This window comes from Rhynchophorus ferrugineus, unplaced genomic scaffold (genome assembly GCF_030347505.1).
Source record: "Rhynchophorus ferrugineus isolate W39M unplaced genomic scaffold, kcgeb_rfMv2 rfM6, whole genome shotgun sequence".
NCBI lineage: Eukaryota > Metazoa > Arthropoda > Insecta > Coleoptera > Curculionidae > Rhynchophorus > Rhynchophorus ferrugineus.
The window spans coordinates 16,502,471-16,523,545 of NW_027472585.1; the positions used below are offsets into that span (position 1 = coordinate 16,502,471).

At 33.7% G+C, this 21,075-nt stretch overlaps 1 protein-coding gene and 1 long non-coding RNA gene across 12 annotated transcripts in view; one reads left to right on the plus strand and one right to left on the minus strand.

Moving 5' to 3' along the window:
• LOC143198196 (uncharacterized) overlaps window positions 1-21,075 on the plus strand; it is an 80,128-nt gene that overhangs the window by 14,231 nt on the left and 44,822 nt on the right. For all 11 annotated transcript variants that reach the window (XM_076407295.1, XM_076407300.1, XM_076407296.1 and 8 more), the window contains exon 2: window positions 2,496-2,599. In XM_076407295.1, the coding sequence (XP_076263410.1) occupies window positions 2,496-2,599 (104 nt within the window). The remainder of the gene's footprint in view (window positions 1-2,495; window positions 2,600-21,075) is intronic.
• LOC143198202 (uncharacterized) lies at window positions 7,189-7,887 on the minus strand. Its single transcript, XR_013006179.1, has 3 exons — window positions 7,757-7,887; window positions 7,538-7,699; window positions 7,189-7,469 (listed from the first exon to the last, which is right to left on the minus strand). It is a non-coding gene; the product is annotated as an uncharacterized LOC143198202 (long non-coding RNA).

Consider the following 21,075-nt stretch of genomic DNA (forward strand, 5'->3'; position numbering starts at 1 on the left):
AGATCTGGTCTCACTGCTATCGCAAAAATACATGTGTAAATATCAACATGGCAATAGAGTGTCCCAATAATTTGTTGACGATAAATAATTTTCAGAGAAAATGTATGATAACAGTGGAAAAGCTACCGGATCTCTATTTATCCTTATATTTATATTTTTTAGAGTTTAAATAATAGATTTGTTCTTGATTTGTTCTTCTGTTTGAATAAAGTTTAGCTAGTATTTACAATATAAGAACAATACTAAAATAATTACAAATTTTACTAATTTTTTTTATTAATAATATAGGTACTTTCAAAAACTAATAGTATGTTATTTCTTTATACAAGATACTTTTCCGTTTCCCTTTCCTTCTGCACTTCATTACTGGATTTTCATTTTAACCTGACGAAGAGCTATTATCTATTGCTATTTAACTATATATATACTTGCTATATATTAATCTATTTTCGATATCTACAATTAGAGTAAAAAGGTAAACATACTTAAGTATAAAAATTGTTAAATATGACCTTTGCCATGGCTTTCTACCCAGTTCCTTCTTGTCTGTAAAAGACAACATATTGTATTCCATTCGTTTATTTTCATATGAATGACTGTTATTTCATTCTGATTCCTAATTTTGTTAATGTTATGTTAATATTTTTGTACAGATTTTTTAGTAGCCTTCGGACCTATTACAAATAATAAATGTTCTTTTATATTATACTCCTAGCGATAGAATAACAAAGTAGAGGGTAACTTAACCTTAATTATTAATCAAAACTTTAAATTTTATTATTATCCCTATATGCATAATTCACAAAGAAAAACTGTATCAAATTATTAGTTTCATAGTTATCCATATATATTAATTTTTCAATTACTAATCAAAATTATCCGCCAATAACCTAATCGTAAACACCGCCATTCTAATCAGGTGGTGTTCTGTCAATCATTCGCCCTCTGACCGTGTCGACTTTTAGTGTCGTTTAAAACTAACTAACGCGTCTCACTCGTTCATCATTCGGGTAGTCAAAAGAAAAAACAACAGATGGTCGGATAGTCTGGACCGTATTACTATATCAATATTTTTTCGCCATCCCTATTACTGGATATAATGAGTAGCTGACGCTTGATTATTAACATATTTTTGTTTAAAAATGAAGGAAAAAGTCGTATATCAAAATAATGTGGTTAAAAGTTGTTGGGGACTTACTGATAGTACGACAATGACATATCAGAAGAAAAACTATAATAAGTAGATTTGAACGAAAATTCTAATAATAATTTTAATTCAATAATATTGTCGTCTTTCGATGTCGCGAAACAATAAGGGATGCAGAACCACCAAAAGTCGATACACCCTTCGATCCTGTCATTGCCAATTTCCATCCACGGGGAACAAAGAAAGTTATTTACGAAAGTTCTGTCCGAAAACTAGTCGCGATAGCTAACGAATCTAATTGTATAGAAACACGCCATTTTTCCGAAAACTTCGAAAGTACATCGGATGGGGAATTGGTCGTAAAAGTTTCTCTCCCGCTTTTACTCAGGCGCTCGGTGGCCTCTCGTCCTGGGAACGGTAATTCTCCTGACTGATATATCTCGCAAGGATCGCGATTACCTAATGCATTTCTGTTTTACGACCGCTCGGCCTTGAATTTAAAACCGATTGTTTATTGTGCGATACGTTGTAGCTGTCATGTTGTTAGATGTGTAAATGGGCATTGGCCACCGCCATTGTGTACCATTAGCAAACTTACACGGAACTAAAACGCATGGATAATGTTTACTATTATAACCCTGTTGTCGAAAAAATTATTTGTTAATATTACTAAAACTTTTTTTAACATTATTTTCAGTATAAGATCAGAAATATATTTGATATAACTAACACTCATTAACGTTTTTTAAATGGCATTTAATTAAATCTAATTTCCATTAAGTTTAAATTACTGCATCACTCAACATTATTATAAAAGTGTCATCAGTGAGATTATTTTTAGAAGTGCAACAATTTCAGGGCATCAAATATAAGTATATGTGATTCTTACTTACTTTTATGTTATAATCATTAACATGGAATATTAAATGAAGTAATACATATTTGTATGTTAATTAAAACAATAACGATCGCAATTGGGCACTTTTTTACAATATAGAAATTATATATCTTAGAATCTTAGATACAAAACATTTCCAATTTTATATACTGCAGGTTGTAAATTTCGTAAAACAGTTTTTTATAAATTAATTTTTAAATTGTTTCAATATTATTTTGATACTGACATTTCTACCATGTAACTACTGACCTACTATATGGGGTCTTAGGCCGAAACCACTGGAATTTAATCCACAGTTCGGGCATTTACATATATTTATGGTTTTAGTTCACTGAAGGACCATGAATAAGATATAAGATGTTGATGCGGTTGTCAGTTAGCTTAAAATTAATAATCACAGAGAGCAGTTTTTTCTATAAAAGAGTAATGGGCTTTTTTGTCTTGTTTCAGAACACACGCAGCTCCTGACTGGTCTAGTTGCTGTCCTGCTTACGGTGTGCAGTATCGTCGTCCTAGTCGGCTGTGTATGCTGCCAACGAAGAAATGGATTTAAGGTACGACAATAGTCCATATCTCATTTTTACACGCTTTTGTTCCGTTCCAAACGCGAATAAAGGCACATAATGTACGAGTATTGCGGTTTGCGACCAAGGTTCTGTCTGAACGAGATCACTTCGTGTACCAAGTACCGGATATAAGAATGCGATGAATCCGTCGCCGTATTGTGGCCCGTCTCAGTTAACATATCGTTCGGATTTGTAACATTAGTGGCCACAGAAACAAATTTATAAATATAACCTGCATAATAACGCGACTTGAACTTCGTACCCGCGAATCGAGCTCGTTTCGTTGTCTGTAGTATGCGGTGATTCGTCTACACGTGTCCGATCCTCATCTCTCGACTGTAATTGTCGCCAAACGATAGCTAAAATGTCATTGCAACGCTCAATATTGATGTATCATTCGACTTGATTTGACTGCTCGCCTACTATATATATATTCACGACCGGAATAAAGGACGTCTAGTTTGTTTGAAGTGTAGAAGTCCGTCCAGTACAATGCGCGTCATCAAGATTTATAACGTCAGCGCGTTGCCATATGAAATTTCAGTATTCATTTATTTTGATTTTGACATTTGAGAAAATACTATTATTTTGGACCAATCCAAATAGAGTTTTATTCCATTACAAATTCCGATGTATTAGACAACATCTATCTGTTTTTAACTAGGACAGAATGAGAAATGAAGTGAAAAAATCCGCTCCGAATTTAAAATGAATTTTACATTTTTACAAACTGCAATTGGGAATATATTGGACTTCGCGTATGACATTGGATGTTTTATTGGACGGGCTATAGGACCTACCACACATTGATGCATTAGGACAGTGGCAACTCAAAAGGGTTCACTGGAGAAAAGTCTCGCAACATCCAATAACTAGTTGATACTATGATCGCCATTCGAGGAGTTTCATTGGTTATTTCCATTATAGGCATCTCTAAAGACAAGATTTTGTTGTGAAGGCATTTGATTGCTTCTTAAACAGGGTTTACCAAGCAGACTCTTCACGTACACTTGACATGGTATCACACCGCTAACCCCTGACGTCACATTTTATCGATCAATAAAAAACTAAATTTGATTTCTTTGAAAAATTATATTAATACGTATTTTAATCTTTTTATTTTCTTATATTAAAAACAAAAATCTCAAACTTGAACATTTTACATTTTATGTTAAAGTTACTGTAATGTTATTGACATGGCAGAATCGAAAAACACAATAAAGGACATAGCTTAAAGGCTACATGCTATATACAGTAAAATAAAATGATCTTGACTGAGTTGTTACATGGGGCATGAGATATTGCTTAGTCTCTACAAGCTTAGTCAGATCATGTTGGTCTACAGAGTTAGACATAACAGAATGTAAACAAAATTTGCAGTTTGATCCAAAAATATCTTCCTATATCCAACTATCTTGGTTAAGTAGCCTTAGCCAATGTATCGATTTGGATACTTAGCCAAAATAGATTTATTTTTTAGGATAAATTGATATGGCTCGGTGAGTGGAGGTAAGACGAAATGAAACAGTGGTGTTTACATTATGTGACCGTTATTTATTGAGAATATAAAAAAATGTAGAAAATACAAAATAGATAAAACGGATGTTACCTGTTGGCGAGGCTTGGGCAGTCGATGGTGGCACGTCTAAACCAAACGATGGTCGTTTACTGAATGATTGGAAATACCCTTCAATATGCATCCGAGATAAATGTCTCGGGGTTGCCAGCTATTCGTTATCGGGTTCTAGTTGGCGCTGCTGGCACCCCGTCCGTGTTCAACATCTGGGATTATTTTTCTACGTATTTTGTAGACCGTTATTCCACTATGTAAAATTCGACATGCCTCAAGGTCACTACAATTTAAATAAATTAACCCTCCATACAAAACTGATTCAGAGCCATTCAGTGATGCTACTAAATATTGATTGACTTTACGCTAAGAATCTTCTTGTATTTTAAAATTGTTGCGTTTGAACACATTTTGGATTTATATTCTAACTGGGTGAAAAATAATTTGGGATTTTTGACATAATCTACCAATTTCTTAAAACAGAAAACTTCTACGATGGAAAACGATATCTTATTTATTTGCTTTCTCTACATCCGGTTACACAACTATTTCGAATTCACATTTTAACGAATTAATTTTGATTATAATTTAGCCACAAAAACGTATCTACGTCGTACACAGGAAACAGGAAACGACAACCAAAACAAATGCACCATAGAAATGAAATGAACCAATCAATTGCGGGTCTTAGTTTGATAATTCAAAAAAACCAATAAAATGGTTCGAGAGGCCTCCTCAAAGTTGCATATTCTTTAAAGGTATTTTTTAAATACTTATAAATCACAGGGTGCCAAATCGGGAAACTGATGGTGGTCTTAATCTATCCATACTTGATAGGACAGTAATGATGATCCTTAATTTGGGAACGCATCAAATTATAAGATCCTCTTTCTTAATGTTGGTTTTCTTTTTCTGTTGGGAATTTCATTCATTCTGATTACTTATCAATGGTATATATGACATTTTGTTACTTTTTTATACGTTCATAAATTCCGAGATTTCTTGATATCTAGGTGAATACTGAACCAAATGATTTTCTTCGCAAGCTTCTTTAAAATATTAAGATTTATTTAGTTTTACAGAGACTGGGACAAATGGTAGTTAAACGGGGTAAAATCTGGACTATACTATGGAAGCGTCAAAACTTCCTAGTTAATTTTTCTCAATGTTTTGTTGAACCATTAAAAATGTGTGTGGTGTAGCCTTATTGTCATGAAAGACAACATATTTTCTAGTCATTATTTCTGTCCACTTTGTTAATTTTTTGCCTCAGTTGCATTATCTTTGTTAATCTAGAGCCAGATTAATACTTTGGCCAGTTATAAGTATCTCATTATGAAGAAGTTTTTTTACAACAGCAAACGCTCAATATTACTTTTATTGCACGTTATTGTCGTACGTTATCATTTTTTCATAGGATGAAATATATAAAAAAAGTTTATTCAAAGTTTATTTGTATATGCGTCATGGAAATTTATGACGTCAAAACGTTGCAATGTTACCGCATCAACTCTGAGTTTTAGTGCAATTTGGCTTTGACTGTTGTATGTCTTAATAAAATAATTAAACAAAAATACTGTTATCAAATATAATTTATTTTAACATTATAGTATATCCAATGCATATATTATAGAAGGCCTTATAACTACAATTAAGAACACAGGTAGTTTGTAGGTTAGAGTTGTTTTATCATATTTACATTGAACTCTTTTCCACAGCACCCATGAGGTAGAGTTCTTGGCGCGTTTTTTTATGTAGTAGTATCCCCCTGGAGGCCTAATTCACCTAATTAACAATTATATATCAAAGTAATGTATTTTACTTTCATTCGAGAGCATATTAACCTTTTTACGTTTGGTTCTTGTTTCCTTCGATAGTGTGTTTACTTGTCAAATCATCTTGATATCACTGTGTTTTTTATTTCTTCTGCTACTACCTGTGTACTAATGCATTTCAGAATTCTGCTTAATGCATTTACCATATCTACAAAACAGTTAGTATTAATTCTTTCATACATTCTAACCTTATGCTCATGTTTAATTCTGAACAATTACAATCATATCTAGGTATACACATCTTTCATTCCATACAATACCATTTTCTACAGTTATATTATATTAATTATGTGCATACCTTTATTTGTTTCCACTCTCATCACCATGTCTCAGGAATTTCCAGCATTGCACAGCATTATCACCTATCCTAAAAGTTTCCTTTAGTCAATTTCACTTTCCGAGTCACTGTCCAAGTCATTCACTAAACTGTTCCAATCTGTCTAAAACATGTTCACGACCCACCATTTATCAATTACTTCCTCTGTATGTCTTATCGAGTTCACCCAAAACCGAAGGTGTTATGGTATATCCAAACAGTTCTTGATGGAATATCCTTCTCGAGCAGTATGTCTATTATAATAAGTCTTTGCTACCCCTCGTATCAACTCGATTGGATTTAATATACAGTAATAAGGAGGAAGTCAGTACTATATGACCATATTGTTCAGTTTATTTGATCTACCGTATATATTTTTTCGGGTTTATTTCTAAAAAAGTAAATTGCAAAGAACGCAAACGCAAACCTAGTAATAATTTGAAATAGATCAGTTTTTAGTGTAGTCTCTTCAAAACTCAATTCATGTTTTGAAAACCATTCCTTCGTTACAGTCTTTGTTGATGCTATTGTGATGCTGATGTTGGGATTTTTTTCAGTAGTGTGCTATGATATAGTGAACTGTCCAAAATAATAACTGATGGTTCCTCCAAGTTTTTTATTGATTATTCAAACCATAACAAAAACACGTTATGGCTCATTTCTCCATGGTAGCCGCCCTTGGATTTGGAGGAAAACACTAATTCTACACCAGGAATAAAACCATTCCTATTCTCTGCATGAATAACAATATATCTACAATTAATTATTAATAAATATTATGACCAACAAAACCTAATCAAATGCTGTACTAACTTTTACCTTTTTCCATCAATTTCTTTACACTATTTTTGTTACAGTCTTGACAAGAGTGCCCCAATGAACCATTTTGAAATATCCAAGTTTCATCAAGATACACAAATTCAAGTAGTTTATTTTCCTTGGTCTTATTTTATGCCTTGAAAAATTGAATTCTTTTTAAGACAATATCTAGAAGTTCCATTAGACCTCTACGAGAGTTATCTTTACACCATTTAAATCCGATGTCCTGTAAGAGTGCATGAAGGGATGTCTTACATCCCTCAAAAAGCAGCATGTCCCTAACTCTTTTATGTATACTTTCCAGACTAACAATTTTCTCTGAAATAATTTTATTAAATTATGTTTATATCGATAAAATAGTTATACAGTGTAGAGTGTGTACTCACTGTTCTTATACATTTCCTATATATTTGATCTAGAATAAAGCCAATATCAAGATGGTCAAGATTCGTCACCCACTTTGTATGTAGACGGGTGTTCTTGGTTGAATCTAACGTATTGTTCTTCATTTCAGTACCCACACTAATATTCAGCGCAGCAGCAACACTCTGAAAACATTTTCAATAAAATTGCAGTAACTTATAATATTTAATATCACCAATTACCTCTCTAACCGAATTTACGAGCAAAAGGGGGTCTTCATTATCTCGTTCCTTTTTGAAATAACTTATTAAAGCCACAATCAACTTGTGACCCTGAATATCTGTCGTTTTCGGTATTTTCAAACAAAGTGATATGATATTTTGCCGGTTTATAACCTGTAGTAATTATAACTAATATTTTGAATAATTTAGCGTACGTCTGACAACCGGACGTCTTGGACAGGCTCATTCGTTTACGTGTTCGAACTAATTAGACAGCATTGTGTCTGTTTCTAACTAGAATAAAATGGGAAGGAAAATATTGTCTGCTTCTAAACCGAATTTACAAATTGCGACAAGGAATGCATTAAACATATTAATGATGCATATACAAATAAACTTTGAATTGACTGTATATGAGAGATATATGAATTTCGGCGACTTTTTCAACCATTGGTCGTACAGGGCAGACCTTTAACATTTAACATAATTTCATAAAAAATTCCGGTGCTGATGTTCACGAAACCTTTTCGGAAAAAAACAGCGAGATTTTCACTGCAAAATGCTTACATTCAAAACTTTTTTGAACTTTGAATAAGCATTCCAAGATATATTCTAGTTTAAAGCCTCCTCCTAAAAACCTAAATTACTTTTTGCCCAACCTTATATGGTTCGGGGTATAAATAAATTTCTATTTTTCACAGTTAAATATAATGTACAAATATATCATAATAAAATATAAGGAGTAGTATATTGTTGACATTTATATTTTCTGCTTATTTTAAAACAAAATATTTTTATATTCAATTAGGAACGTCTTTTTGGAAATAGAATTAAAGGAAATGTCATCTCAGACCTCATAAAAGGCCTCTACTTCCTCCTTAAAATGGTTTTTAAAAGGCCTGACTCCAATAAATCTTGACATTTTATTGAAATTCACTAGACCCTACTCTGTATATATTCTCGAAGAGGCCGGAATATTTCTTATTTTTAACAAAAAAACTCAATCTACTTTCACGAAATGATTTTTAATATATATAAGGAAAACCGGACGTTCTCTTGGAAAACATGTGGGCTACTATGCCGACACGTTTTTCAACGGGCCGGAATACATTTTACCTTTCATTAATCGTCATAGCGATTTATTTTTATTCCAAATGGAAAAATTGTAATTTCGACGAACTGTAATTGGAATCTGTCGGTTATTTGCGTCGCTAATTGAGCCACCGATCTTTTGACTCACATTAAATGACTGGAAAGACGACTGGAATACAAAGGTAGATGTTAAATATGAGCGGGGAATGCTAATGAGCCCGGCTGACTGGCTGAAAATCGCAATGCGGAAATTTGGATCGCTTAAATATGAATAGTGGGCGGTGGATTCGAATCCGATAGCGATGCAAATGCCACGCGAAAATGTTATGAGGAAGGCGTTAAATTTTTCGTTGTTTTGTTTTCGATCTGGAACTGGTTTTTGTTTATCGATGATATGTTGTGTCATTTTTTTTTGCATAAAATATTTCGTCGGAAGTGCGACGTTTTGGGTTTTTGTAGATCAGTCACCTGCGCTTTCACCATTTCGTGGTTAGTGTTATAAATAATATGAAAGTACTCATTCAGGAATTGTACTTGTAAAGATAATTTCTAAAATATTTGAGAACATTCTGTAAGAACTTTTATTGTAAATTCTTGATATAGTAATCATGTTAAAATAAGAGCAATAAAGTTATGTGTTCTTTGTGTGAATATCGAAAACACTTTTTGACCAACTTTTGGTTAGAGGCATGTGAAGTTTTGCCGGCCAATATTAATGTATAATTGACATCACACACATTATTAAGATATTGCCGCTTGCTTATTGATTTTTTGTCTGTTGTATTAGTGTTTGTGTCTTTGTTGTTTTGTTTTATTCGATTACATTTCTTGTTGATTTTTGAGTCATGCCTTGATTTTCGTTTTTTTTCTTTTTATAATATTATGGGTTCTTTCTTCCTCTTATTTTCTTTTGTTTATCTTTTCTATTTATTTCTTTACCTTTTCTCTTTCACTTTGTTCTTCCAAGTTCTTCCAATTTTCATCCTCTTCCATTAATTATTATTATCCGCAATTATTAATTGGTAGACCCACCAGATGTGAATCAACTACTATTTCTACTATCTTTGAGAGGTGACGGGTTGGTCAATTTTCAACGGCTGCAAGCAAACAAAAATTAACCGGCAAAATGAAAAAAGCTAAAGCTCTAGAGGCAGAATTGCAAGTAGTAGATTAGATTTTTTGAAAATAATTTATTGATAGTTTTGACTTTCCAATTTTGACGCAAAAGTTGTACCCCATTACAAGACTTAAATTTAATTATTTCCTGTGGAAAATATTAATAGCCATAACCATGTTTTAAAAAAATATTTCATCGATTTATATCGATACTATTTGCTATTTACAACATCCCTGTCACAATTAGTATGGGTGTTAGTTAAAACAACCGAACCAGCGTAGTAAGATACTCCTTCAGTTTGTTTTAGCTATAAAACTTCAGTAACTTTCTGGTTGGGCCCTGTAGATTTTTAAGCAAACATTAGGCTTATAAGTTTGTATTAAAGGATGTTTTAAACTTAAAGCTTTATTGTGAAATATTGGTATTCAAGCAATTTACGGATTCCATCTTGAAAGAGCGGTGCATCTTTTGAGCCTATCCAATCGACCCATTTTTTTTGTATGTTCATAAAAATGAAACGTTCAAAGAGGTCACGACTCATGTATCGAGGCAAGTAGTAATCAGAAGAAGCAAGCTCTCTTCATTTTTCTCACAGTGCTCGGCTGAAACATCGTTTGACCAACATTGATCGTTTCATTAAGTTTTAGCCATGCATATCTGGCTTTGCCGGTGATGTTGATGCAGGATCTGGTGGTCCTCATGATTATCTTAGCTTCAGATCATCGTAATGGATTCATTTTTCATCACCAATAACAATACGATGCAAAAAACCTTAATATTTTGCCATTGAAGCAGCATTTCACACACGGCCAAATGTCTTTCAATGTCCCTGGGCTTCAATTCATACGGCACAAAATATTCAAGCTTTTGGATCATTTCCATGTCCCTCAAGTAATTATAAATGGTTTCGTGTGTGTGTTTTACTCCCAACAAATCTGCATATTCTTCTTGCGTCTTATCAATGCCTTCAAATCCTCGTTTTTTTTTCGGCTGAACGCAGAACGCTCTTTGTCTTCGGTGTAAAAATGTAAAACTTCCCGCAAATGCGATTTATTCATACACTCAAAGTGAAACCTGTCAGTGAAGCTTCGACTTGAAGGTGGTTACAAATGCACCTGATGCGATTTAACACACAGTAACACCATCTGTCCTTTAAAATTAATTTATAGGCCTGATATTTAAAAAGGAAACGAAAAATAATGGCCAGATTTTCAAAAAAAAAAATGAATTGATTTTGTACCACAGAGATTTACCAGTTGAGAATAGCTTTTTTTGTGTTGAAACACTACAACAATCAATGGTAACTAATTAAGGGCCGAACTCTTCTTATACAGTTTGGTGTGAAATTACAGTTTTTAACAAATACCACAAGTTCGTACAAGTACCGGCGTGTTATGGTTATAAAATAAAATTCGCCGAAGTCCTTGTAGTTTTATATCTGGATAAGCCTACGAAAAAAAACCCATGAAGGATTACGTTCTCAAGTACTCAACGAAAGCGACATAATTTCCACTGTTAAATTAGTTTTTCGTGCGTTACATAACAATTCCGGATACTTTTTAGTAGAAATGTGGGAAGATTGACACGCCATGTATCGTAAAAAGAATTTTCGTTGGGGCTGCTCCTGTAATTTGTAACGTTTTGCTGGATAATAAAATGGAGGATAAAGGGGGCGGGCTCTTTTCGGATAATAAATCCTCGAATCATCCCTATTATTTATTTTGTTAGTCGAATCTGGCAGCGGGCCAACGCTCATTCGGGCCAGATGGATTTCCACGGAGGTGCGACGTGCTAAATCCCATGGCTCGATATCGAGGCATTTTTTCATTCTTTTTTAATGCTATAAGCTGCCGGGTGAGCTTATTGTTTTTTCCACATACCGGGGATAGACAATATAATATGAACACCATGCAATATAGTATATAATGTTGCTAATACTGCTTCCATGTAAATAATGTGATGCGTATACTCAGTGTGCTCAGTTTACATATCAGGTCTTGTCGGTTAAATTTCAGTGTGTTATAGGCTTTATTTTGTGATACTTAAAACAAGAGATTCGTGAAATTTGTGAAAATATTCTCAAAATGTATGACGTCACAATGTTCCTCACCTTCATCTTTACGGCATACCTGATTAATAATTATATATCCAAAAGATGTGTTTTATTTTCATTGGATAGAATATTTACGTTTTTACGTCTTATTTCCTTCTTTGCTGTTTACATCTTAGGTTTTCTTGCCAAGTTACTTTGAGACGAATATATATATTCTTTTTTTTAAATCTTACCGATTTTCATTAATTTATTTCTCCTAATCTTGAATTTGCCATATCATCTGTAAAATAATTAGTATCCATTCTCCTCTCATACATTCGAATCAAATGTTCGTGTGTATTCACATATCTACGCACACTAATCTTACATATAATTTGATTTTCTACAATTACTCTATATTAATTATATACACTTCTTTAGTTGTTTCCGCATTTATCGTTCTGTCTTGTAACTGTTAGCATAAGCCACATGAGGAATGTTTCGTTCACTCACCATCGCTTTCACTGTCATAATCACTGTTCAAGTCAATTACTAAATTGCTAATTTCTAATATATCGAATATTTGTACAGGATTCTACCTTTTGTCATTTTTTTCTTCTGTATAGTATGTTCATCCAAGCCAAAGGTATTATTGTAGATAATGCATCTTTCTACCAGACTAAACAGTTCGTCATTGTATATTACTCTCGACCGGCATGTTATAATAATTTGTCATTCCCATTTCAATTCGATAGGATTAAATATGCAATAATAGGGAGAAAAGGTGTTTTTTCAGGCCTCTTTCTGAAATAAGTAAATTACATAAAACACCTAGTGACAATTTGAAATAGTTCTCTCTCAAAAAGCCGCATATTCCCGAGTTTTTTTGAGAATACTTCCCAGAATTAGACAGCATTTTGATGCGTTGTGATGACTTGCGTACACTGTTACTTTGAATAGAGTATATCAGTATTCTGTATTAACTAAATATGTTAGACCAATAAATTAGTTTTAAAGGATTTTTTTAACTTGAAGTTTTATTATGAAAAATTGGTGCAATGTATTTTATTCAAAATATTGTCCATCGACACTTGCTACTTTTTTCGATCTTTCAGGTAATTTACGGATTACATCTCGAAAGAATGATGTATCTTTGAAGACTATCCACGAATCGATCCATTTTTTTGATATCTTCCTATGAACTGAAACGTTGCTCAGACAGGTCACGACTCATATGTCGGAACAGGTAGTAATCAGAATAAGAAAGGTCTGGAAAATACCTGCGGGTGGGGTAGCACTTTCCATTTTAATCTTAATGTTTCCTAATGTGTTTTCACTGTTTTACAGCATATGGTAGACAGTTGTCATACTGAAGAATAAGATTGTTGTATCTGCTCGTGTTACGACTGTTTTCCATTCAATGTTCGGCTCAAACGCTTCAATGTTGAAATCAATGAAGCATAGTTGTTATAAGTTTCACACAATATTAGATGACCCTCCGTCGCATTTTTCTCCAAATTGAAGTAAAAGTGTAAAATTTCGTGCAAATTACTCAGTACAAATTTAGTCATGTTCAATGCACTGAAAAAATGTGTTTCTCAAATAAATCGCTCTCAAATTTCAGAAGAAAATAATAAAGAATAATCAGATATTTGTTTATAATGTTATTGCTGAGCTCTTGGGACGAAAAATTGGAAGTAATTTAGTGTAAAAACCATTCAGTTTACTTTTTAAGCACTAACCTTATAATATGAGACGTTGTAGAAACAAACAAAGCAACTCACACGCGGAGGTCGCGGCTTCGATTCTGAACGGAGGCAGCAACTTTTTTTTGTTCTAGTTTGGTTGGAAAATGTGTCAGATCACCTAGACTAGATAGCCAGACCCTGAGGCGTTCCTTATTTTTAATTATCGTTTTTTTATTGCTATTTTTCCTCACAAGGGCTGCACTTTTAATTGTGCTGTCCATTGTAATACTTAATAAAATAACTGCGTAATTTATTGAGTAAATATCTAACACTAAAAGGACAAAAATAAAATAAAATAAAATATGTGTGTTATTTGTTTGATTATTTTTTAAATTTTAGTGAGTTCTTTATTTATTTTTTGAAGTCGGTTCAATTTTTAGCGAGTATTTTTACAGTTATCTTTCGGTTAGTTCTTTGTTGTAATAGAACTTTTTAAAACAGCCGAAACAGTGTACTGACTGATAAAAGTCCTCGTTGGATTGATTATAACGAGCGAACTATATATGGGTAGCGTTACATGACTCACCCGGCGACCACGCGGAGAAAAACAAAGTCGAATCGCGATATCGTCCTCCCTATCTGTCGTCGACGGAGAGCGAGCACGACGCCCGCCAGCAAGACCGTGGCGCAGCCGAAGAAGGAAGCCCGAACATCTGGGCTTCGATGACCGACCGACAACGGGCAGCCTTTCGGAACGGGAAGTGACTATCCGGTTCTTTCTCGTCGTCGTTCATTTTTTTTTGTTTGTGTGTATGCGAGCCGCTTAATCTTCATGGCGGCGATAGCCTGATAAATGGACCTTATTAAAGTGGTACGGTCTCGATGCGATTTATCGTTTATTATTATTATTGTTGTTATTAGAGTCGACAGCTTGGCGCGGCTCCGATGCCGTTTCCTCTATTTTCATTTTATCGTTCCCTCTCTCCGGTTATTGCTTTGATTTGTTCTTTATTGCGGGGGTTGTTGATTGTTTATGGTTCGAGTTTCGACGTTTGGTATCGATTTTTTAATAATTCAATCTGCTATCCGAAAATAAGAACTAGGGCTTGGTATTTTTAACGAAACTGTGAGTAAGTTATAAAATGGGAAAGGATTTTAATCACAAAAACTATTAGTTTATTTTAAAATACTGTTTTATTTAAAGGAAAGAAAATGCGACTTGTTGAACGGCCATCGAAGTAACACTGAAGGTTAAAACAGGTGAAAATCATCCCAATAGACGTATATTTTTAGATATCGTAACATCATTCTAAACAGATGCCCCCTTAGATCACAGTGCAGCCCGTAGTTAGTGCAGTACTAGTCGTATAATGTTATAGTCGTAATAAAGCTTTCGATCAAATATGACACAACGATCTAATTTTCAAAGCGAACCAGCTTGGTCTACTAATGACCTAATCTCCCTGATTGACTCATACTTGGACGGTAGATCGGTGATGCAGTCTCCTCTCGAAAACAGAACTCCGCAAGGTGCTTCACTAGCCCCTGCCCTGTTCAACCTTTATATAGCTGATTTCCCACTCCATAAAAATTCCCACACAGCATTTTATGCAGATTTTACAGCTTTCTTCACCACCGGTTTCAGTCCCGACGCCATTCGCGACACACTTCAAGTCCAACTGAACCATGCGACCGTGTGATAGAAATTCTGGCGGCTGCAGATTAACCCGAGCAAAACTCAGGCTATTCTGTTCCACCGCAAGAAGCAGTTCCGCGCCTATCGCCTTCAAATCGATAAAGTCCCTATCCCATGACTCTAGAAAGTTTCATACCTCGGTCTCCAGTTCGACCGCAGGTTCCAATGGTCAGCCAAATCCAGCATACTATTTGCAAAGGCAATGGCGTATACTATTTGCATACTATTTGCAAACCAGAAAGCGACTCTGTATCAAATGCTAGTCCGTCCAGTCTGCCTCTTCGGAGCACAGGTGTGGTACAGGTACAGGTCTTAATGTTACTTATTGTTACTTAATGCCCCATGGTTTATGAGGAACGTCAATACTTACCTCGAATCAGGCCATGTAACACCTCCCCTCTAAAGAAAATACTTCTTCGTTCGTTCCTATCTCTTTAATAGCTTTAATAGTGTATTTTGATTTTAATCACTTTATTATACTGATTAATATATACAAAGTAGAAACCCTAAGAAACAATGGAAACTCCTTCCATATAGATAATAATTACGAAAAGCTTCAATTAAAATTTTATAGTTTAATTGCTTTACATATCTATGATGTTCTGCTTGTTTTTTTTTTCACTACAGACTGTATCATTCATGTAATACAAAAAAACTGGTAAAAATATTAATGAGCAAATTTTAAGGAGGTAAAAATTCAGACGGGGAAATTTCTTGGAATATAATATGTAAAGTAGTCAAAATATTTTCCACCAAATTAGTTTTTAAGTCATTACTGTCAATCTATAGCCTGTACTCGAGGTTCTTTTCAACTAATACGCAGCTGCATTTCAAATATTCTTTACCAAATGTCGTTACGGTTGGCGATCTGATGTACCCGTTGTGACCTGAGACAATGCCAGTCTTCTATTTTTCAGATCGTTTTATATGATCTTGATCCAGTTTTTTTGGAGCTATTCGCTGTGCCTTATATCTAAAAGGTCGATTTCGCCGGAGGAATTACTTCACCTTTCACTCGCTAAACATGCCCAAATCATTATGATCTGCGTTTCTAAATTTGTTCCTGAACTGTACAGTGATTTTCACATTTTCAACAAATGATTTCTTATTTAGAATTTGCCTCAACCATCGCATTTGAAAGATCTTAAGCTTACAAATACCAAGACTGTAATAGTGTGTAAGTTTCGGTGTCATACAGGATTCGTAAAATAAATATTCGAAAGAGACGAATTTTAGTCTTGATTGTTGAATTTGCTTTCTTCCTCACGTACTATCTTCTAACAAGAACGTCTGCAGCTTGCCAATTGGACTTGTTACATCAGCAGCAATTTTTTCCGTGTTACTGATCCCAAGTACTTGCTGAACTTAAGTAGGTTCAGAAGAACTTATGTCAATGGTTTCGAAAAAAGTAGTTTCGAGAAAAACACAGCTATGCCAAAAATAATTTAAATTTTGAAAAATCCTCTTAAAGGCATATTTTTAGAGAGTTGGAAATGTGCAAAAAATTGATTTATTCGAAATTCTAAACTAGAATACCCTCTTAAGAAATAATTCCTAGTATTTATACATATTAAGCGTGAATTGTTCAATTAGTATATTTTAGTTTCTTCTTAAATTATGGTTGGGAGTTTATTATTTGTCGTCATTTTACAACATCTTAACCTGTACTATCTAAATGTACATACTACATCCGGTAAAATCCCATTATCACTGTTGGTCTTTCTCCTATTCCTACTCGAAATTCCTCTTCACTCAGTTTTGACGTTTTGTATTCGAAACGATTTAGCGTCAAATATTAAAATTTAGTCGTGCTAAGAATGTGAACACTTTCTGTATCCCGTCTGTCAGTTTCGTGGAAGTAAACGTGAACAATTCTCTCACTCTCTCTCTCAGCCCCGAGACGCCATCGACTTTTTGTCACACGCTCTACCCAGGAAGTAATTTGAATTGTGTTCTTAAAATGCCGGATTTTGATTTGATTGATTATAAATGGGTGAAACCGCTGGGTTTGTTCGAAACAGGCAACCGAACAACGAACGTTTCGTAATATACATGACAATGGACGCTAACTGTTGGTATCCTGCACTTGTTTTCTTTTTTTTTTCACATTGGGTGCGGTACAGTACAGTGAAGATGTCAAAAAACTTTACGTGATATTTCATCATTATTTAAAAAATGTTAATGGTATATGGAACAGGAGTCAGTTCGAAGCAAGTTCAAGTTGAAAGACTAGAGGAAATTGTAGAATGAAGAATGTTAAGAACTATGCTGAAACTAATTACAATAATATTTCATCATTATTTAAAAAATGTTAATGGTATATGGAACAGGAGTCAATTCGAAGCAAGTTCAAGTTGGAAGACTAGAGGAAATTGTAGAATAAGGAATGTTAAGAACTATGCTGGGACTAATTACAATGGTAAAGTTATAAAGAAAAAGAGGTAATCCGGAAAAATATGATCAATAGTAATATCTTTTCATATGATGGTTTCATCTCAAGCCTTGATGTATCGACATAGTAAATACACTTCCAAAGCACTTAAATTGTGAGACTATCCAAGTAGTGACTGTATTTAACGTTTATTATTGAGAAACAAAAAGAGATATCTCCAAATTTATTGGATAACTACAATCAGTGGGTGACGATAAACGAAATGTTATGAATCTGCATCGTGACTTTTTTCTTATCATTGGAAAGGTCACGAAATGAACTCGAGATGAGGTCATCCTCTAATTGCACAAAATTATTCTTTTCTTATTCAGAGCAAATTTTATCAAGGAGTATTATGAATTGATTTAATTGTTTGTCTAAATTTTCTAAAGTATATAACATTTTTCAATATTATATGGTATTACTAACTATTCTTGACCATTAACCTCGAATTGGTTGGCTCCCAATACAATATTAGGCTACATCTGTACTTATAAACTTTTATGCTTAAAATTATTAGTACATACTTTTTCCAATTATTGTAGATTTTGTTTAATAAAATATTAGTCTATTACTTTCTTATTTACCTTAAGATCTTTCCCAAAAATATAATTTTTTAAAGACCATATCTTTTAGCTATAAATTTTTCGTTTCGAATGATAACTACTTCTTAACGAGATCAAAATGTTAGACTATGCCTTTTTATTTTGGTTATATCTCTGCTTATACATTTTATTTATATGTTTATGTGTTTTTTTTAAATAATATGGATAATATTGGGCTATAATTTTCCTATGTAATATGTTTCCCAGAAATATGCATTATACAAATTCGTTTGATTTAGTTCGCCTAAATCATCTGATTTTTTGTGCGTTGTCCATTAATTTTATTGCTTCCACATTGCTGTGATTTTATAACCTTCTTTAAATGTTTTATCGAGAAATCTTGGTTCCATTTGATTTCGAGATCGTCTTGCTATTATCTTTAAAATATTAGGCTATATTGTTTTAATTTTGATTATTGGGCTATATCTATGCTTATAAATTTTTATATTTGAAGCTATTAGTACATACTTAAAAAAATCTAAAATATTAGGCTATAACTTTCCTATCTAGCTAATATCTTTTCCAAAAAAAAAATAAGGTCTTTGCATTTCAAAGTCGAAATTGAACTACTTAATCAAGAAGAAAATATTAGGCTATGTATTTTGATTTCTCTGCTTACATATTGTTATGATCCAGATTATTAGTACACAGTTGTTCAAAATAAAATCGCTTACGCTCGAATGTTTTGTACGCCTGAGTCATCTGATTTCCTGCATGTTCACCATTAGCTGTATTCCTTTCACGTTTCTGTTATTTAATAACCTTCTTTCATGTTTTAAGGAGAAACCTTGGATAACTTCGTGGATCCATTTGATTTCAAGATCATCGTGTTTTTCTTTATTGAGGTGGCGTGGCATTAAGCGTTTGTAATTAACCGAGGAACTTTGTTTTGGCAACGTTTAATTATTGGTCAATTTGATGTCTTAGTACAATCCCATAGTTGCCTAAGTCCAACTAGCTTCTGTAACTCTCTGATAAACTAGTCTCTTTTATTTTAGGTCATGCTGGGGGTATCTTCCAACTAACCAGTACAGTTCTTTGATTTTGTGTCTTTTTGACTAACGTGATATAATTTTTGAATCTTTTTTATGATTAATAGAAGTTCCCCAATTATAAAATTGTCAAGACGAAAATAATTTAAACAAAATGTATATCATATATTTAGAAATTAGTTTTGTTTTACTTTTTTATCAGTGTTTACATTAATCTATGATGTTTGTTTTATATCTCTGGCCCGATTGAGTCATAAAAAGCCGTCTAGGATTTTTTTTCTTCTTTCTAAACATGCACTAAGGTTATTTTCCCATTGTTGATGATTTTATTTCGAACAGTTCCGAGAGTAGGAAACGGCCAGGAACAAGTGGTTGGTTTATGACGAATTAATAAATCAATTAAGCAACGGTTGGGTCATAACAATACCGTGACTTGACTGCGGTGACCTTTGAAAAAAAGCAGTACCTCGCAACCGAACGCAATCTCGACGAAAATCTGAAAGTCCTTGTTGTCGGCGATCGGATCGTTGCAAAACTGAACGAACACGCTTGTACATATTTGCATTCGGTACGTCATCATCTGTTCTACTCGACTTGGCCTCCCCTTCCCTCGGACAATTCACGCACAAAAGAAGGTCTTTTTCGTCCATATCGTTTTCATCGTCATGAATTGATCTAACTGCTTTCGTTGTTAACCGCAATCTTAATAAACGTAGAATATTATATCGATATTTCTGCAATACTTCTTGTCATCTTTTGTTCATCAATTAACAACAATAAATCAATTTTCATTCTCAAACATAAATTAGCGAATAATACGAAAAAAAACAGTGATTGTAAATATGTAAGTTATGGAGTACATAAAAAATGGAATTTAAAACAACGGTTAATGAAAGAAATATAGGTGTGTGCATTACAGTAGTTTACGATAGACAATAAACTGAGTGATGTAGGTCAGATTTAAAGTCAATAATTTGTTCTGAAGATATTCGCATTAAAGGACTGAAAAATTATCAATTTGTAAAACGATGATTTATCATGACTCAAATAACGGGTCAATTGGCAAAGTCCCCGGCCTACCATAGTAAAATACATTTTTTTGGCAAAATTAGTTTTTTTTTATTCAACATAATTCCCTTCAAGGGTGATACACTGATTATAGCAACCCTCCAACTTTTCGATACCATTTTTGTAGTACGATTTGTCCTTTGCTTCAAAATAGGCCTTAGTTTGCCATTGATTTTTTCCATCGTTTTCACTGACTTGTGACACGATACATTGCCTTGGTAAAGCAGCACTTTCTTTTTCTTCAAATGCTGTCGTTTTTCGGCGATTTCGTCCTTCAAACGGTCCAATAACTCTATGTAATAGTCGCTGTTGATGGTCCTTCCTTTTTCAAAGTAGTCAGTAAAAATTAGTCCATGCGCATTCCAAAATACAGACGCTAACCAGTAATAACCTTGCCAGCCGACTGTTGCATTTTCCCACGCTTTGGAGCGGGTTCATCGTGTGCAGTCCACTCGGATGACTGTCGATTGGACTTCGAAGTGAAATGATGGAGCCATATTTCATCCATTGTCACATATCGACGAAAAAACTCATCATCATCATCAACTTGTCGTTGTTTTTGGTCAAAGGTGAACTCGCGCGGCACCCACTTTGCACAGAGCTTTCTCATACCCAAATA